Below are 18,889 nucleotides of genomic sequence, written 5' to 3'. Positions count from 1 at the left end.
ACTTTTGACTGGAATATTATATGAATTGGGTCTTCTTGGGCTCACCCTACTAATGGGCTCTAATGTTTTATATTTGTGAGGTGCCCTTGTTATAAGGCAGTCTGAATGATGAGCAGTCCCAATGAGAAGAGCTGCGCTAAAACTTCAGTTTATTTAGATGAGCAACACAGTGACGAGTAAGGCATGGTCCCTGCCATCGGGAGATTATAATAAAATGCAAAGGGCATATATACAAAGCAAGATAAGTGTGTCAGTGTACAAATAATCATGCCACAGACACAATGTGAGGAGGTCAATCAAGATGGATTGGAATGTGGAGAGAATGATTAAATCCAAGCCAGAGAGTGTTTTCTTTGTCTTAGGTAATTTTCCCAAACCATCTGTTTCAAGTTTGGGTTTGGTGCTGTTCTGTTGTAGCAGTCAGCGGAGTGCCCACATCCTCATTTTCTTTAATGATCCCCAAAACCCCGGGACTTAAAACATGTCAACATGTTTTATTTATGTTTCTTTCCTTACAGTGAATTGTAGGTTTAGTGTAGAAACTTTCGAAAATACAAAAAAGTATAATTTTGAGAATTAAAATTATTTATAATCACTTTACCCAAAGTAGTGACTTTTAAAATTTTTACACAGGTCTAGTGTGTGTGTGTGTGTGTGTGTGTGTGTGTGTGTGTGTATGTGTAAGTGAAATAGTATTAATATTCTTAAAGAAAATTTTAATTTGCTCAAAGCCAGTATCTTGGATGTACGTGTCAAATTTAAGTTTTTTACTTCCTGAGAATAAGAAGAGCTTTGCTCTAGAGATGTCTGACCCTAATACCAAAATCACCTTCTGAATAACTACTGAACAGGGTGAGCCCTGGCAGGCTGCCCCACAGGCTGAGTTTTGGTCACGTGGAGCTTTCCTGTTCTCCAGTGAAAGGGTGGGGCATTCTGTCTGTTTGGAGTACTGCTTGCACTTCTGGTCTCATCTAGGGAATTAGACCTCTGAAACCATAAAAATATTATTATAACTTCCTTAGTCCTTGAGATGATGAGTTATTTCCAGTTTCCCTTATAACTTCTTTCTCTCGCTCTTGCCCTCTGACCAGTCTGAAGTTACAGTAGTATTTTTCTTTGTTCTCTCTGTTTAGAGACCTCGACCATGGGGTGGCTTTCTATTAACTGGAATGTTTTCTCATGTAGTATTGAGAAAACGTAATATGAGTGTGATTAAAAAATGCAGCTTACATGTTACATCTTGGATCGTACAGGTTTTACCTTTCCTTTTTTGTGTTCTACTTCTCTATTCATGTACAATAATTGATGTTCATACATATTGCAAGCAGTCGTTTATCATTTATTTCAAGAGTGTTTACCTTTACTCAGGGAGCACGGTTGTAATAGCTGTTTTGAAAGTCTTTGATATTTTCAACCTCTGGGTTACCTTGAGGTTGACATGTATTGATTGTCTTTTCTCTTGAGAATTAGTTAGATTTTCTTCGTTCTTTGGGATGCATCATGGATGTTTTGAGTATTATGTTGGGAGACTCTAGGTCCTGTTAAAATCATCTGGAGAATGTTGATTTTTCTTTTTTGCTGTGTTAGCAGGCAATCAACCTGGCTAGGTTCAGATTGGAAGTTCTCTCTGACCTCTGGTGGGTGGTGGCTCTACTAAGTTCAGTTTTCAAAGCCTTTGCTGCTTTGGGTTTGTCCCACACAGGTGCCACCTGGGGGTAAGTCTGGGGTGTGGGCCATGGTTTATATCATAATTCAGTGTTCAAAGAATGTGCTGTCTCCCTCTGGGTCAGTCCCAGGCATGTGTATGTAAGTGGTAAGCCAGGGACTAAATGTGGATTTATACACAGCACAGATGACTTGCTTCTCCAGCTCTTTCTTCGCTGAGATCCCCCGTCTCTTTGGCTTGCGGGGACCAGTCTTTGTGGTTCATTTGGCCAGAATGACAGGTGTGCCTCAGGAGTTTTTGCTGCCTGTGCCACAGCTGCGCTGGGTGCTCACCCTCCGTGCAAGGCTGGGAGAGAAATTAGAATAATATTATAAAAACAAAAACAGGAAACTCACTCTTGTATGAGTGCCTTCTTCAGGTTTTGACTCCCTTCCCCAATCCGCCTGCTTTTGCTTACTCTTCAGAATCCTCTGGTAGTTGCTGTTTATTTGGTCTGGAGTTTTTAGTGTTTATTAGTGGGGGAAGGGTCGACCATAGTGCCTTACTCCATCTTGGCTGGCACCGGATGTTAGCAATTCAGTTGTGTTCCCTACTTTATTAAGACAGAAGCTCTATCTCCAGTGAATCAAGTCTGCATCTCTATTTATCCTCACTTGGGACCATTGGTCTGTGTTTGCTTCGTATTTCCTGGTGACATTGTGCTAGACGATGCCCAATACGTGCTCATGTTTTATTGCCTAGTGTGTTGAAATTATACTAGAATGTTTTAGATGACTTTCACCTTTAAAAGGGCATTGAAAAAAAAAGCTTCATTTTGAAGAATCCTCACTTTTAAACAAAATTTCATTTAACCAGAATATTCCAGTTAGTTAAGGCTTTGCTTATTTTAACTCTTTATTTAGAATTAATTTTAGATTCCCAGGAAATTGTATGCAGGAAGTATACCCTTTACTGAGTTTCCCATATTGGTTGCCTCTTACATAATTTTAGTAAACTACCAAAGCCAGGAATTTGACTTTGTTTTTTCAATTACACCATTTTACCACATAAGGCTTAGTAGGCTAATTAATCTATAAAATAGTCTCTGAGAAGTGACACCTACCTGATGTACGTATGGACCCACCTAATGACTGTACTTAGGATAAAGTTCTTTAACTCTTTCATTGTGTATTTCATTTGATGAGTTTTAAGGGAAGTTAAAAATGATTACTTGGAAAGTTTAACTCATCACTTTAAGAGAAAGATCATGTTGTTGGGAAAAATGGAAAAGTCACACTAGTGTCTTTATCTCTGGCCCTGAGATTTTCAGACCCTATACTACTTTCAGACGACCCCTGCACATCCCGCCACTATGTCTCCTTTGCCCCCATTTTTTCCGGACCATCTTAGGCTGAACAGATCCACACTCTCTATGTTGATAATGGGGAGAGGTGCCCTCTCAACTCCAAACCCCTTTCCTAAACCTCTGCAGGAACAGCTCCAAAAAGAGGAGGATGATAGTAATCGAAGGCAAGAATTAAGTAGATTCAGTAAGAGAGGAGCAAGACCTCGATTTTTTGTGCAGGTAACCTGGTGTTGGGGAGCACAGTGGAGCAGGGTAAGCTGAACCCCTCAGCTCAATTCGTGGATCAGGGTGATCCGAAACCCAGTGGTGTGGAATGAGGGACCTGCGTAGGTCTGCAGAGGGAGGAAACCAGAGAGCGGAGGGCAACCTAGGCACCCACCCCTCTGTAGCAGAGCCAGCCTACTCATGACTGATAGGTGTTTTCTCTGGTTCACATTGTGGGAACATACTTGTCTAGTTTTTATTGTAGTTGTATGATTATTTTTACATCCTGGATTAAAGTTGATTTTGTCATTCATTCATTCTGTATTTTTTTACTGAGCACCTACCACCTTTCAGGCAGTGTTCTAGGCATGGAGGATACAGCAGGGAACAAGGCAAACAAAACTTGCAGTTTTCCTTGACGCTTAGGTTCTAGTGGGGCAGAGTTGAGAATAAGAAAGATAAGTAAGTGAAATATATTGTTTGTTACAATTGTGATAAATGATAAGGGCAGGGAGGAGGGAAGAGACAGAGAAGAGGGATAAGAAGTGTGGAGCTATGTGGGAGGGGCTGTCATTTTGGATAGAGATGCCAGGAAAGGTCTCCCTGAGATCTGAGTCAAGACCTGAATGAGCTGGAGACAGTAAGCCTGGTAATGTCTGAAGGAAGGGTTGTAGGCAGCAAGAAGACCAGCGGCAAAGGCCCTGGGACAGGGAAGTCAGATCTTAACTTTGAAAATAGAGTATCAGTATACAATTCTGTAATACATCATCTATATATCACATTGTGTGTTCACCACCCATTGTCAGTTCTCCTTCCATCACCATATATTTGATCCCATTTACCCTCATATATATAGATGATGTATTTCAGAATTGTATACGTGAAACCTGTGTAACTTTACTAACCATTGTCACCCCAATAAAGTTTAAAAAAAAGAAAGAAAGAAAGAAAGAAAGAAAGAAAGAAAGAAAGAAAGAAAGAAAGAAGTAGAGAAAGAAAGAGAGAAAGAAGAGTATGAGAAGCCAGATTTGAGGTTTAAATACTGAGAGTTGTTCTTTCCCTAAAATCCTGCCCACTACTTCCTGCCTGAGACCCCTCCCATTAAGTACCACTGAAAGTGTAAGCTATCTGAAACCAGTAACATTCCACATAAGTAAATCATGGTCGGAACCTGAGAGGTCAATGGGTTTAAAACTGGCAATGTTCTCTGGTTTGAGATCGAATGCCCTTTTTGTAATGTTCTTTTACATTTCTGTCCTAGTGTTTGCATTTCAGCGTCTTCAGCGTGTCCTCCGCCTTCATCTTCCTCCTCTTACCTAATGACTGTGGTGATTATGTTGGTGAGGTACTGATCACCGACCTTTTGCTTTTGTTACGAAAGTGCATGAACGTTTATTGACTCTTAATCATGAGGAGAACACGCTAGTCTCTGTAGAGGTGAAAGAAAAAAAGTCAAAGCTACTTTCTAACCCAAAGTTGCTTCTAGACTCACAGGGACAAACAAGGCCTGTGCAAATGTGAAATATAAAACAGGGATTTTAAAAAATTGTTTTTATATATATATATATGAATAAATGATAAGGGTTAAGTAGGAGAGAACAGGGAGAAATAAGAAGCTGGAAGTTGCTGGCATTTTGTGTGTGTATGTGAAAAGGATGAGAATTTTCAGTTCATCACTGAAAATGTGGGGCCAGAGTTGTCCCCAAAAGGGGAGGTTGGGTCTGTTGTATACAATGAACACTTTTAATTTTTCATGCTTATGTTATTTCAGAGTCCTCCACTAATCCCATATGGACCTTTAAGGATCTCACTGACCTTTCAGAAAAAGCTTTCAAATTAAGGGGTTTCAGCAGTCCCCAGAAACTTATTTTTCTTAACTTTAGTTGCTTCAAACTTCCTGCTGACTCTGCTTAGGTCATCCCCTGAGAATTTCTCTTGGTAGGATTTAGAAGATTTGGCATTCATCTCTAAATTCTAGTTCTGAAGATAAAAATGGCTTCTTTCCTACCTTGGCTGGCTGAAAAGAATCTTGCTACTAAAATTGCTATTAATATAACAGAACCATCAAAATGATGCATGGAGTGCTGTAATTCTTGAAGCTTGGGGTCATTTCCTTTAGGAAACCTCTCCTGAGGCTTTTAACTTGATTAGTTTTCTGTTGGCAGAAACAAGCGAAACCAGAAATTTGTTGTTGAGAATATATCTGTCAATTTATATTTGCAAACTTTTGATTTATGTGATAGAGGAGAGTACACCCTAGCGTACTGGAGGTGACAGTTTTGCCTTTCTCTCAGTGTCTTTCACCATAATTCTTTCCCCCTTTTACATTTAAATCTGTGTGATTTCTTAAAATGGGACTGTGGCTAGCACTTATTCTAAGCTTTATATTATTTATTGGCAAAACACAGAGGCATGAAGACACATCCGGGTATCTTAATGTATACTTTCAAAATACCGAGAACTCTTTGGAAATTGGTCATGGCATTTAATTTTACTGAAATGCTTATTTATTTATTTTGCTTTAAAAAATACAGTCTATGATATTCTTAGGAATGTAAATAACATGCACGGACAGTTGACCTTTTCATTTTTCCTCTATTGAGTTGAGTTTTTATCTTTTTTTCTTGCTTTTTAAAGATGCCAGCCAGAGAGGCGTGAACTTACGGCTTTGAAATGTACTTGCTATGTAGTAGTAAAAAGGGGAGTCTCTGTCTTGGATAGTTCTCTCTGTGAATCACACGATGTTTGTGACCTGGTAGGGAATATTCCAGGATGGGAATAGCTTAACATCTGGTGTCTGTATGAGTTATTCCTGAACTCAATGGAACATTAAATGGAGGTTTTCCCTTTCTGTTGCCACAAATTTCATTTTAGTAAAGATGTGCTTGTGAGAGTTTAAGCAACGTTTTGGATTGAACAGTGGGGTTATGGAGTGATTCCCGGATCAGTGTGAAGGTGTTTTCTATTCCAAGGTGCTTCAAACTGTTTGTGGTGGTCACAGTGAGTGAATTCATTCTCTGTTTCACTCCGGTGCCTGTCAGTTTTTTTGTTTATTGTATGCCTTCCCTGGCTAGAATATCATGTTCATGAGAGTAGGGAATGTGCCTGTTCCATTCACTGCTGTGTCTCTGGCTTCTAGAACATGGTAGGTGCTCAGTATATATTTCTGAATGAATAACTATGTAGGTGCTTGAAAGGATCAGCTCAGGAATATGCCCAGCTACCATATTTTTCTACTTTCCTTTTTGGCCGTTTTCATGTGCATATCTTAAGTGTATATGATATGAATGGTATAGAGAAACCTCTTGCAGAGCAAGGAAAATAGGCTAATTAGAGTCATGACTGTTAACCTTTGAAGATTTTTCTGTTTCCCTCTGTGGGTAATAGACATCATGTCAGTGAGAGAGACTAGAAAAATGCTAAGGAGGGACTCCAGGTAACCTGGTAGCACCAAAAGGCTGAATCACATTTAGTGGTTTTACAACGTGAGGTTCTGTTTGCAGGGCACTCTGTACGGTATTAATGTTCTCAGGTTGGATTCGCTCCCAGAAATAAACCCGTTAGTCTGCTGCGAAGCAGGGAGCCAGGTTTCTATTTTGTTTTGCCCATCCCCCACCCACCTCCCACTTCACACCACCTCCAAACTAAAAATCAGGGTTTTCAGAATGCTATGGAATTAAAGGTAAAAGCCCTGTGATATATTTGGAAGAAGTAAGTGATCAGGCATACATCTTGAGTATTTTCATTTTTGATTGATTTTGCAGCATAGATGGAGCCTGAACGAAGCAGGAAGACCATTGGGAGGGAGGGAGGTTATCAAATGTACCTCTGATTTTTGTTTTGTTTTTTGAAATACATAATTTTAATCAGAAAATTCCTCACTGGGCAGACTCCTTGGTTTGTACTTTTTGAGTTTTCAGTTTATGGATAGAAGCAGAACTTTATAAACTAAATGTATAACTATAGGAAGGAAGACAAGGGTTGCCAGCCTCTGAAAGCAACATTGTAGCCTGCTAGGTAGGTAGCTACCCTCTGGGCAAAGACAAGTGTAATTTTCTAATGATCTTATTTATGCTCTGATTTCACATCCCCGGAGGGGTAATCTCAGTAGATGTTAGTTCTCACCTGTTAAGGTGTTAGCGTCCCAGTACCTGCCAGGTGCAGGTAGGATGGTGCGCCATTATCGGCCAGGCTGTTTGCCCACCCTGCCTGCGAAGTTCTTTCTGTTAAACTGCCCAGACCCATTGGTGACTCAATTGTCCCCTCCTTTCTTTTTTTTCTTTGCTACAGACCGTAAAACCATGGGAAACGCAGAAAGTCAAAATGTAGAGCATGAGTTTTATGGAGAAAAGCATGCCAGCCTGGGGCGCAAGCACACGTCGCGCTCCCTGCGCCTGTCGCACAAGGCGCGGCGGACCAGGCACGCTTCCTCCGGGAAGGTGATCCACAGGAACTCCGAAGTGAGCACCCGATCCAGCAGCACCCCCAGCATCCCCCAGTCCCTGGCCGAAAATGGCCTGGAACCCTTCTCCCAGGAAGGCACCCTAGAGGACTTCGGGAGCCCCATTTGGGTGGACCGAGTGGATATGGGCTTGAGACCCGTGTCGTACACCGATTCTTCTGTCACTCCCAGCGTAGACAGCAGCATCGTCCTCACAGCAGCCTCTATGCAGAGCATGCCAGACTCGGAGGAGAGCAGGCTTTACGGAGATGACGCTACATATTTGGCTGAGGGAGGCAGGAGACAGCATCCCTATACATCCAACGGGCCCACGTTCATGGAGACGGCGAGCTTTAAGAAGAAACGCTCCAAATCTGCAGACATCTGGCGGGAGGACAGCCTGGAATTCTCACTCTCTGATCTGAGCCAAGAACATTTAACAAGCAACGAGGAAATCTTGGGTTCCGCGGAAGAGAAAGATTGCGAGGAGGCTCGGGGGATGGAAACCGGGGCGAGTCCCCGGCAGCTCAGCGCCTGTCAGCGTGCCAATTCCCTCAGTGACTTGTATGCTCAGAAAAACTCTGAAGTGATGGCAAATGGGGGGCCGAGGAGCAAATTTGCGGGCTACTGTCGGAATTTGGTGTCTGATATTCCTGATCTTGCAAACCATAAGATGCCACCAGCTGCTGCTGAAGAGTCTCTTCCCTACAGTAATTATAACACACTTCCCTGTAGGAAATCTCACTGTCTTTCTGAAGGTGCCACCAACCCACAAATTAGCCATAGCAACAGCATGCAAGGCAGAAGAGCAAAAACAACTCAGGTAAAGTGACTGAAGTCTGTTTCAATATTTTGGAAACGGTGCATGACTTTATAGGTGAATGATTTTGCTCTTGTAAGATTCCCATCTTTTTGTCAGGTTTTTCCCTGTTTGCTGGGTGGCTGCTGCAGCTGAGGCTGCTTCTGCAGGATTCATCTCTCTTTTGCTTTGCCCTTCTTTCAGTTCTGTGCTTAAGGGGTGGGGATTAAGGAAAAAGTTGGTGTGTGTGGGGGTGTGTGATGTGATAGGAGTCTGGGAATAAAGCTGATAAGTTCTTATTGAGAAACTGCTTCTCCAGCTCGGATTTTCAACAGCATCTTGTCTATTCTAAGCTTCCTTTCTAACGTGGTCCTGTCAGTGGACAGATGGCCGTGGTGGGTTGTGGACTCTCAGAGCTTACTTCTTCCGCGCGGCAGGTGGGAAGAGGTTAGTCGGAAGCTCGTTGGAGGAGGTGTTTTGGATTCAGGGCGGGCTCTGGTCATCTGTCAGCCTCTCTCAGAAGTTGGCAGGCTCCCTGCCTTACCAGGAGCCATTTCAATTTCCTGTTCCTTGAGATGCAGTCCAGCCCCGTCTCTGGAGGGAGAATGAACGGAAGGAATAACATGGGTGGGTTCCACTTTGCAGCCAACTAGTTGTCTGACCTTGGGCAAAGGCTGACCTCTAGTTGCTCCTCTGAAAAATGGGGGAGAGGGGTGTACAAATGTTCAGCTTGCCTGCTTTGGGTCTAGGACATGAGAAAGTAGGTGTGAAAACATTTTTCAAAGATTTAAAAAGTATCTCACGAGTGAAAGGGAGACCCCTCACCTTCATTGAGGATGACAGTTAACGTGAGGATAATAACATGTCAAGCAGTCCGCATGCCGTGGTCCTTTTCTGATTCTGCTGCTCTCCATCGTGGAGTGCCAGCAGCCCTGGCTTGTACTGAGGATGGGTTGGTGGTTTGCAGGATGGGGCTTCAGATCAGAATTCCAGATTGGGCCCATTTGCCGTGAAGAGGAGTATCAGCTGCCAGATTGTCCAGTGAACAGCACTGAGCTCAGTGAGAAAGCAGCAGGTGCACTCTGGCCTGGCCAGTGGGGATGCTGCTGCACCTCTGGCCTCGCTCCAGTGTGAGTCAGACAGGCATTTCGAGGTTAAGTTCTTTTGGAAAGTGGGTCTAAATATAATGGATAGACGATGGTGAACCTGGGGAGAGGGAGAGAATATTGGCATTAGACTCGTGGGTTCCTAACCAAAAGTGGGTGTTTGTGTTTATTTTTTTAATTTTCAAAATCTCAAGTTTCTAATTTTATTTTGACATTTTAAAGTCCCATAAGTCATCTGGGGATACAGATTTATTTATTTTTTTTACCAGTCTAGAGTTGTTTATTAGAATAATTAAAATTTATTATATGTTCATCCAGGTTTATGTAGATTAAAGGCGTCTGACCTTTTCTCCGTTTTTTAAAAAAATATTTTTAATTGTGGTGAAAATGCATGTAAATGTACCGTATTAACCATTTGTAACCATTTGTTCAGGGGTAGTAAGCACATTCACACTGCTGTGCAGCTGTCACCACCATCCAGGACTTTCTTCATCTTGCAGAACTGAAACTGTACCCACAAAACACCAACTCCCCATTTCTCCCTCCCCCAGCCCCTGCCAACCACCATTCTACTTTCTGTCTCTCTGGATTTGACTCCTCTAGGTCCCTCTATAAGTGGAATCATATAGTATTTGTCTTTTTTGGGTATGGTTTATTTCACTTAGCATAATGTCCTCGAGGTTCATCCATGTGGTAGTATGTGTCAGATTTCCTTTCCTTCTTAAGGCTGGATAATATTCCATTGTTATACCACTTTTTAAAATGATATACCACTTTTTTTTAAAAAAAATCCATTCATCCATTGGAGAGCGAGTTTTGCTGATGGTGTCCAAGCCAGGCATCCTGGCTCCACCTCTTCTTACCTGCGTGACCTTGGGAAAATTTTTTAATTCTCTTGAAGCCTTAACTTCTTCATCTGTTAAATGGGGATAATAAGGCTTTTTGAGAAAATGAAATGAAATACCATGTGATGCACAGGACCTGGTCCTTTGGAAACAGCCAGTAAGGGAAATTTTGTTAGTTGTTGGAATGTTCATTTTTATTAGGGATATTATATTAGTTGAGGACGCACGATAATTTGGTGTTTACATCAAAATTTGGTGTCTTAGAAACAAGGTTGTTACAAGGCTGATTGCTTTGAGAAGGTGAGTGTGAAGCTTGTTTCTAGATGCACTCCCTGAATTTTTACCCATCATTTTTCTGAAGCGAGATTGTAATGCTAGAAATGACCGTATAGCCCTCTTGTGGGCCCCTTGCCTACCCTGTGTGGGCTATTTCTGCACTGTCAGTTGGTCAGGTCGGGAGACACGTGATGAGATAGGTGATCTAATAAAGGGTTGCCGCAGGGGCACTGAACACTCTGTCTTGAAGACATTGCCAGATTGGCTTTGTAGGACTGCTTCAAAGACATCTGCTTGGGAATTTAGAGAAGCATACATTGATGTAGATGTTGGAAAAGGAATGTCATCTGTGACTGTCACTTTTACCTGGAACAATGCTAAGTTAGCACACATTTACTGTAAAATTTAAGAGGGGTGCCTGGCTGTCCTCTGGCTCTCTGTCTCCATGTCTCCAACACTGGGAACAGTTGGACCTCGGCTTTGTCTCACACTGATGGGGGTCATGACTGCCCCTGAAAGAGGGGCAGAGCAGTTTTCCCCTTCAGAGCCGGTACTACTAGAAGCTCTCATGTGTAATTGGTTCATGACATTTCCATTCTTTGGCTTGTCGCCTTTTAAAATTGTTAATATATGGAAGTGAGGTCATGTAAATGTGGTATCTCCTAAAGTCACCGCTGAGGCAGCTTAATGTAATGCAGCGTGCAGCAGGCCAGGAATCCTAAGAAGGACATTTGCATCCTGGCTCACTCCATACTGACCTTGGGCAAGTCGCTGCATCCTGTGTGTGCTGAGTCTCCGTCCAGGGTGAGTGACACCAGCCTCTGACAGGGCCATTAGGAGAACCAAATGGCTACCATGAAGGGAAGCCTTTTGTGCAGTCTATCAAATGAATGCAAGTATTCTTTTCATATTGACTTTACGTGTGGAGTGAGGATCTTTCACACTCGAAACAAACCCCAGAATGATGCCCACCACACCACCCACCCACGCTTCCTAGTCTAAGTTTGGCGTGTTTCTCCAACTCAGTTTCTTGAGAACCCACTATGTTCCAAACAGTGTATTTTAAGAGGCAGTTGGTGTAGAAGCTTCCTTGAAAAGAATTCATTGTTGTTGTTTTTTTGGTAAAAGTTTCTGACCCAGGGGTCCTCTTCAATGAGGTTTGGTCATAGATAGGCAAGTCCTCGTCTGCCCTGGTGATGTAGTTGAATCTCTAATTGTCCTCTCAGCAGTTTTACTCCCCAGAAAAGCATTCCTGGCAGACATTTGGCCCAAGTACATGGTCTCTAACTGGGAGAAAATCATTTTTATCTGAAATAATGTACAAGTTCTTTTTATTTGAAATGATCAAGAAAGAGTTTTTTATCATTCTTCCTGTTTTTGTATTTGTTCAGTAGTTGGACATGTTACTGAAACTCGAAGGCACGGGAATTCACATTTAAGTTGTAACAAGTGATGCATATTGTGTGTCTGCCGCCTAGTAAGTGCCGAGGAATTACGATTTGTTTAATTCAACGTATTTGTGTATGTATGTGCACTGTGTATACAAGTTTGTCTTGCGAGTCAGTCTGGTATTTGTTTATTGGGAGAGTTTACTTTATTGATCTGCGTAGAAACACAGAGCAGATTGCCCCTCATTGATACCGTGTTTCCCCGAAAATAAGACCTAGCCGGACAATCAGCTCTAATGCATCTTTTGGAACAAAAATTAATACAAGACCAGGTATCATATCATATCATATCATATCATAGTAAAATAATACCAGGTCTTATATTAATTTTTGCTCCAAAAGATGCATTAGAGCTGATTGTCCGGCTAGGTCTTATTTTCGGGGAAACACGGTACCTCATTGGTCTTTTGTCCTGCACTTTGCTTCCTTGCATTCCCACGGTTAACGGGCAGAGTTGGCAGCCTGGTGTCATGTGAAGAAGAGGCTCTGAAGTCCAGCAACTCTGAACCTGTGGTTTTGAGCCCTGTTCCCTGTTGGTTATGTAACCTAAATGGAGCTCAGTGCCTCTTTAACGAGGCGAATGTGAGTATTCCTCCTGGGAATGGATGTAAAGCTCCCGGCACCATGTCTCGCTTGTGATAGACGCTCAGTACATGATGGTTATCAGTTGTGACGGCCAAGTTTGGCATCATATTCTTGAGTTCAGCTCTCCTGTGTCTCAGACTTTCAGCGGGTGAGGTAGAGAGAGAAAACTGCCATCTGACGGAGCATCATTTAGCCAGGTTCTGTGTTTCAAAGGGAAACTCTGGCTTGGAGCCACTGTGCATAACTTGTGAGGAGAGCCTCATGCATCCATTCAGGAGAAGAAGGAATGTGAGAGGCTGTATTGAGTGTCTCAAGGAGCCGCAACCTTGGGGCAAGCAGCACAGGTCCCAGATCCTTGAGGATATGTGATGCTGTTGGTTGGGTTTCTGTTTTTGTCCCGTTTTTGACAACCTCAGTGTTCCCAGAAATTCTTCACACTGGCGTATGGACTGGGAACGAGGTGTAAGGCGGAGCTCTCCACCAGAGCTTCCGGCCCTTGTGAGCTACTGACAGGGATGTTTTTCAGTCTGATTTTTGAGTCACCAACTCAGAGATCATCTGTCTGTCCAACTCCATCACTTTTCAGGGGAGGAAGTAGATCTAAACGGATTGGGTGACAAGGTCGCACAATTGGATTAAAATCCTGTTCTGACTCACAGACTAGGGTCCATTTTTCAGAAGCCTGCCCCCCACACTGCACTCTGACGGGTTTCAGGTTTTAAGATCAAACCTCTCAATTTTGGGACAGAAACCAAAAAGGGGGGAGGGATTGTTGGCTGAAAAGAAAATGGTAGCTGCCCACGACTGTGGCTCAAAACAGTGGTTACTCAGAGGTGACCATGACAACTTTAGAAGGAGCCATACCTGATGTTTTCTTCCTTGAATAAATAAGCAAGTAACAGGATTGGGGATTTCACTATCAGTAAGAGAATCTTGAGTTCCTAGAACAATTTGGTGATTTTTAAAATATTGCTTTGTTTTACAACATCACTTAAATGGCTCAGGAATAGTGTTTTCCCCGAGCTGAAAATTGACGTCAACATCCGAGAGATTCTTAAGCTTTGGTCACAGACTCCTTTGAGAATCGGATGAAAAATTTGGACCTTTTCCTGAGATAAACACATGGACCACCCTTCCTCATATAATTTCAGCAGCCCCATGGGTCCTACCACGTTCATTTAGAAGCTTCTAGTTAAGAACCTCAGGTTAATTCTTTGTAAAACAAAATATTTTCATATAAAAGCCATTGGAAAAAAAATTCTCTTCCTTCCCTTTGTCCTTTGTCATCTGTTTGATGCTTCTTTTTCCCTTTCCTCTTGATCTTTATTTTTCTGGCATGTAAGTTAATTAATGAGATATTTATTTTAAAAACAAGCCCATTCATTTTCTACAAGAGTATCCAGCTCTTTTCCAAAATCTTCTTTTGGGGAGGGGGACAGTGGGTAAGTAGTTGAGGGATGGCTTATGTCTGCGATTCTCAGGCCCCTTTATACTCTAAAAATGTATTGCAGACGCCAAGCAGATTCTGTTCATGTGGGTTGTATCTATAAATATTTATCACATTAGAAAGTGAAAAGGATATGTAAAAAATACTTGTTAATTCATTTTAAAATAGCAGCAATAAAATCCATTGCATGTTCACATAAATTATTTAAAAAGTTTTCTTTTCTAAAATAAAAACTAGTGAAAAGAGCGGCATTGTTTTATGTATTTGCAAATCTCTGCAATTTCTGGCCTAACAGAAGACACTCGTCTTTGTATCTGCTTCTGCATTCACTCTTGTGATATGCTGTTTTGATTGGGCTATATGAGGAGAATGTGGCCTCGAACAGGTAGGTGGACAAGGGAAGGTCCTTCGGGACCCTCTGCAATTACCAAAGGACACTTGGTCCACACTCTGACTGCTGCTCATTTATGCTAGTGTAGGCTCTGGAAGTTCAGGCCTTTGAGTATCACGTTCTTAGTTGAGTACACCAAGAGAGGAAAGTCTGTGTCCCTTGCTGCAAATTATGTCACCCAATGTGAAATTGCTGGTTTCCTAGCATAACTGAGGAGAAAGGGGGGCAGGAATCGGGAGCTTAGAGCCCTGTCAGCCAGCTTTCGAGGAAACTGAGAGCATCTGCAAGGAGCCCGGGGAAGAACTCAGGACACACCCACAGACTTTTCACTGTCATTTGGGCCCGGTTTGCTTTGGACCACCCAGTGACAGAATATTTCGTTTGGGCCATGAAACAGCCCACTATGTCTTTCTTACTTCCTCGACTGAAAGAAAAAAAACATAAAGAAAAAAATTTAAATGGACTCTGGTTGTATCCATAAAAGACATCATCCTGGCTGGCTTGAAGATTGCAAAGCTCATAAGCCCTACACTTAGGACTTCTTTGTCACCTCAGCTGTAATTGAGCGTGAGCTGAGGCTGGAAATAACTAAACCTTTAAATCAAACTAAAATGTATTCCATGAGAAACTGTTTTCCTTGTTTTGAGATTATGGGAGAAAATGAACAGCAGTTAAGTCATTCAACAATTTCTTTCTTTTTTTGAAGTGCCTACCCCATGCCAGCCACTATTCTTGGAACTTGGGATGCGTCAAGGAGCTAGTTCGGGGTGACGTGGGGGTGTGTACGCAGAAAACAGCATAATAAGCACATGGCGTGCTATGGAAAAAAGACAGGACAAGAGGAGGAAGATTGGGTAGTGGGAGGCAATTTCAGATCAGGTGGTCACGTTGGACCCCTGGGACAGCCGACTTGGGTAGGGACTTGAAGGGGGCGGGATTGGCCATTGATTTGTAACATGAGAGTGTGCCCTGCACGTTTGAGGAAGAGCAAAGAGGCCAGTGTTGCAGGAGCAGGGTTGGGACGGGGGAACAGAGATGCTGCAGAGATGTGGCATGGCGGTCGGAGACGGGAAAGAGGCTTCCAGCTGTGGGAAGGAGGGACCTGAGCTGAGCCTTCAAGGATAAGGATTTGTGGGAGCAAGAAAGGTTGGGAGCTGGTCCTAGAATGAATCCTTCCACTTCGCTGGTGGCTTGGTCATCAAATGCTAGAAAGCTCAAATGCTAAGGCTGGACATTTGGGGAAGGCCTTGAACGACAGTCCGAGGAGCCCTCCACATGGCTCCCTGGAGGCTGACCCAGCAACAGCCTGCCGACGGAGCTCATTGCTGAACCAGGGATGTGGCTCTAGGGAAGGAAGGACAGGGTCTGGGTAGGGGGTACATCAGGAGGTGGTGAGGAAGGGAAGGGTGACCAGAAACAAGGTTTGAGGCTTGTGCGTATGTAGGAAGGCAGATGAAAGGAGAGAAGATGATTCATGAACTCAGACACAGAGCACTTTCCAATCTGGAGACACCTGAAGCAACGTTTCATGCATTTGCCAACTTTCTTCTGAGTCTCTTTTTAGCAACAGTAAGAACTTCGGTTCCAGTGGTTGTAATTGAGAGAAATTCTGAGTCCCTCCCTTTGGGAATCATTAGAGAAGAAGGGAATGGGTGTCAGAAACATAAAAGGGTATGGAGATTTTGCCTTAGGAAAGGAAGAAGAGGGAAATAGCGCCAGTTTTTGGAAATGTCTCAGAGGGAGCGAGGAACGTGTATAGGGGCTAATAGTGGAACGCTCAGGAGGTAGAATTTACAAACTTCAGAATTAAACATCTTAAAAGGCACTGGATATTTGGGAGAGAAAGAAGCAAAGGCCTTACAATGATGGAAAACTGACACTATGCTATTTCTAGCAAATTAGGAAAGGCAATTATAATATTAGTAGCAGTGCCCAGTAGTTACTAATTTACAGTGTAAAAAATAATCACCGTTTTCTTAGTTTATTGTGCTGTTTTGTGAATATGAAAATAATTAAAAGGGACTTCATAAGCTCTCACCAGCCTCAGTCTGCCTATCTGTTTTTCCCCTGAGAACTTATTTTTCTCCAAGTTCTCAGAAATGAACAACCTTTCTTCCAGGTTAGTGCAGGAAGCTAGGAACAGAGATTAGGCAGTGCCTTTTCTTCGTGGGCCTAGATGTCAGGAGGGCTGAAGATGGATATTATAGTAATCATAGTTAACGTTTCGAGCAGGTACCATGTGCTGGGCAGTTCTGGGAACTTTTGTTGGGTTAACTCAATCTCGCGGCATCTTACAAAATGTCTTAAAGAGTAGATGGTCTTTTTATCCCCATTATGTAGATGACGAAACTGGAAAATTGGTTCAGAGTCATTTGCCTAGAATTGATATTTGCTGTACTGAGATTATCAAGGGAGAGTATACTGAGTACAGTAAGTAGCCAAGGAGAGAGCACTGGGAACCAAAGACTGTTCCTGTGTGTGTGTGTGGTGGGGGGTGACTTACATTTCAGGGATACTGTGTTTCCCCGAAAATAACACCTAGCTGGACAATCAGCTCTAATGAGTCTTTTGGAGCAAAAATTAATATAAGACCCGGTCTTATTTTACTATGAGACCGGGTCTTATATAGTATAATATATATTATATATTATATTATAATTTATATTATATTGTCAAAATTATATATATATTATATAATTAATAATATATTAATAATATATAATATAATATAATATAATATAATATAATATAAGACTGGGTCTTACATTAATTTTCACTCCAAAAGACGCATTAGAGCTGATTGTTTGGCTAGTCTTATTTTCGGGGAAACACGGTAAGAAGATGAGAAACCAGAGGCAGAATATTTTAGAATTTAATAAGGCAGAAGTTGTTCTAATTCAAGGCTTCTTCAGGTCAAAATTTCCTCACCCCACTGAAATTCAGTGAACTCTCTTCTCCACTGTACTTATCTTCTCCAGTCAGGTGTATTAAAGCAAAGCTGGATTCATGAGGGAAATTAAACCAAGTAACCAACAAAATAGTTTCTAACTGTATTCGAATAATAACTACGAGGGGTCAGTTGGTCCTACTGGTTTCTGAATTCTCCCAGGGCCCTTGAACTTTATGGCTAATTACCTTTTCAAAATTGTGTTCACCCATCATGAACACAGGAAACCTCTCCCTCAGTACAGTTGACCCTTGAACAATGCAGGGTTAGGGGTACCAAACCCCTGCTCCATCGAAAATCTATGTATAACTTTGGACTCCCCAAAACTTTACTAATAGCCTACTGTTGACTGGATGCCTTACCGATCACATAAACAGTCAGTTAACACATATTTTGTATGATATGTATTATGTACTGTGTTTTTACCATAAAGTAAGCTAGAGAAAAGAAAATGTTATTAAGAAAAGTATAAGGAAGAGAATATACATTTACAGTATTTATTGGGGAAAATCTGCATATAAGTGGGCCTCTGCAGTTTAACCATGTTGCTCAAGGGTCACCTGTATTTTTAAGTCCCCTGTGGAAACAACTTGAGCTCTGCCACAATATGTCATTAGCCCACATTCATACCAGGTGACCCTTCAGCTTTCAAGGCAGTGAAATCAGGCTTTGAATTTGCCTCCTGCCTGCTCCATTTTAGTACTGGAGCTGATTTAAGCATTTGTTGCCCCACTAACGTGACTAAGACAACTCTTGCCTAGCAGCTGTTGAGTGTTTTGGGCTACAGCTGGCCACTTGTGCATCCAATAGGAAAGCGAATACATTCGTGCTGGGAAACTGCCAATGGAATGGAGATGGTGAGTGTGCTCAAATCTGGCTGGGAGGGTCGGGCCTGGGAGAGCAGGATGTAAGAGCCTCTGTACTCCATGAACGTCGTTTATAATTGGAAACCTCTTCGATGGAGTGTTTCTAACATGGAGAGTTTATTTTGAGCAGTTTTCAGGAAATCTCTGACCGAATCATGCTCTGTTGGGAGTTTTTTCCCTGTGGAGTAAGGGTCTTACCATTTTCCTTGATTGCCTCTGATTGCCTTATTGCCTTTTGGATTAAAATTCAGTATTTGGTTCTATATTCTAGGACCAATCAGATGCTAAGACCTCTAATTAGAGAAGAAGGAACACACCTTGCATTTGCTACAAAGGCTGCTGGGGCTCTTCCCTAGAGGTGGCCTCCTGGATTCCTTGCTGCTGGAAAGAGAGGGGAGAGTCCCAGGGTCTTCTGAGTGTGGCGAGAATCAGGTGTCTCAGGTGTGAAGTGTCTGAGACTGAGGTGGGTTGAAGGAGGAGCCCATCGGAACGATGACCACCAGAAACATTTGCTTTTCAGTGA

At 42.4% G+C, this 18,889-nt stretch overlaps 1 protein-coding gene across 3 annotated transcripts in view; it reads left to right on the top strand.

Moving 5' to 3' along the window:
* Window positions 1–18,889, top strand: part of TIAM1 (TIAM Rac1 associated GEF 1) — a 191,370-nt gene that overhangs the window by 53,174 nt on the left and 119,307 nt on the right. For all 3 annotated transcript variants that reach the window (XM_033121186.1, XM_033121204.1, XM_033121194.1), the window contains exon 3: window positions 7,506–8,479. In XM_033121186.1, the coding sequence (XP_032977077.1) occupies window positions 7,517–8,479 (963 nt within the window). In that variant the 5' untranslated portion in view covers window positions 7,506–7,516. The remainder of the gene's footprint in view (window positions 1–7,505; window positions 8,480–18,889) is intronic.

The sequence above is a fragment of the Rhinolophus ferrumequinum genome, chromosome 2 (assembly GCF_004115265.2).
Source record: "Rhinolophus ferrumequinum isolate MPI-CBG mRhiFer1 chromosome 2, mRhiFer1_v1.p, whole genome shotgun sequence".
In the NCBI taxonomy this organism is placed as follows: Eukaryota; Metazoa; Chordata; class Mammalia; order Chiroptera; family Rhinolophidae; genus Rhinolophus; species Rhinolophus ferrumequinum.
The sequence above is the reverse complement of the archived record's forward strand: the minus strand, read 5'-3'. Positions and strand labels throughout refer to the sequence as shown.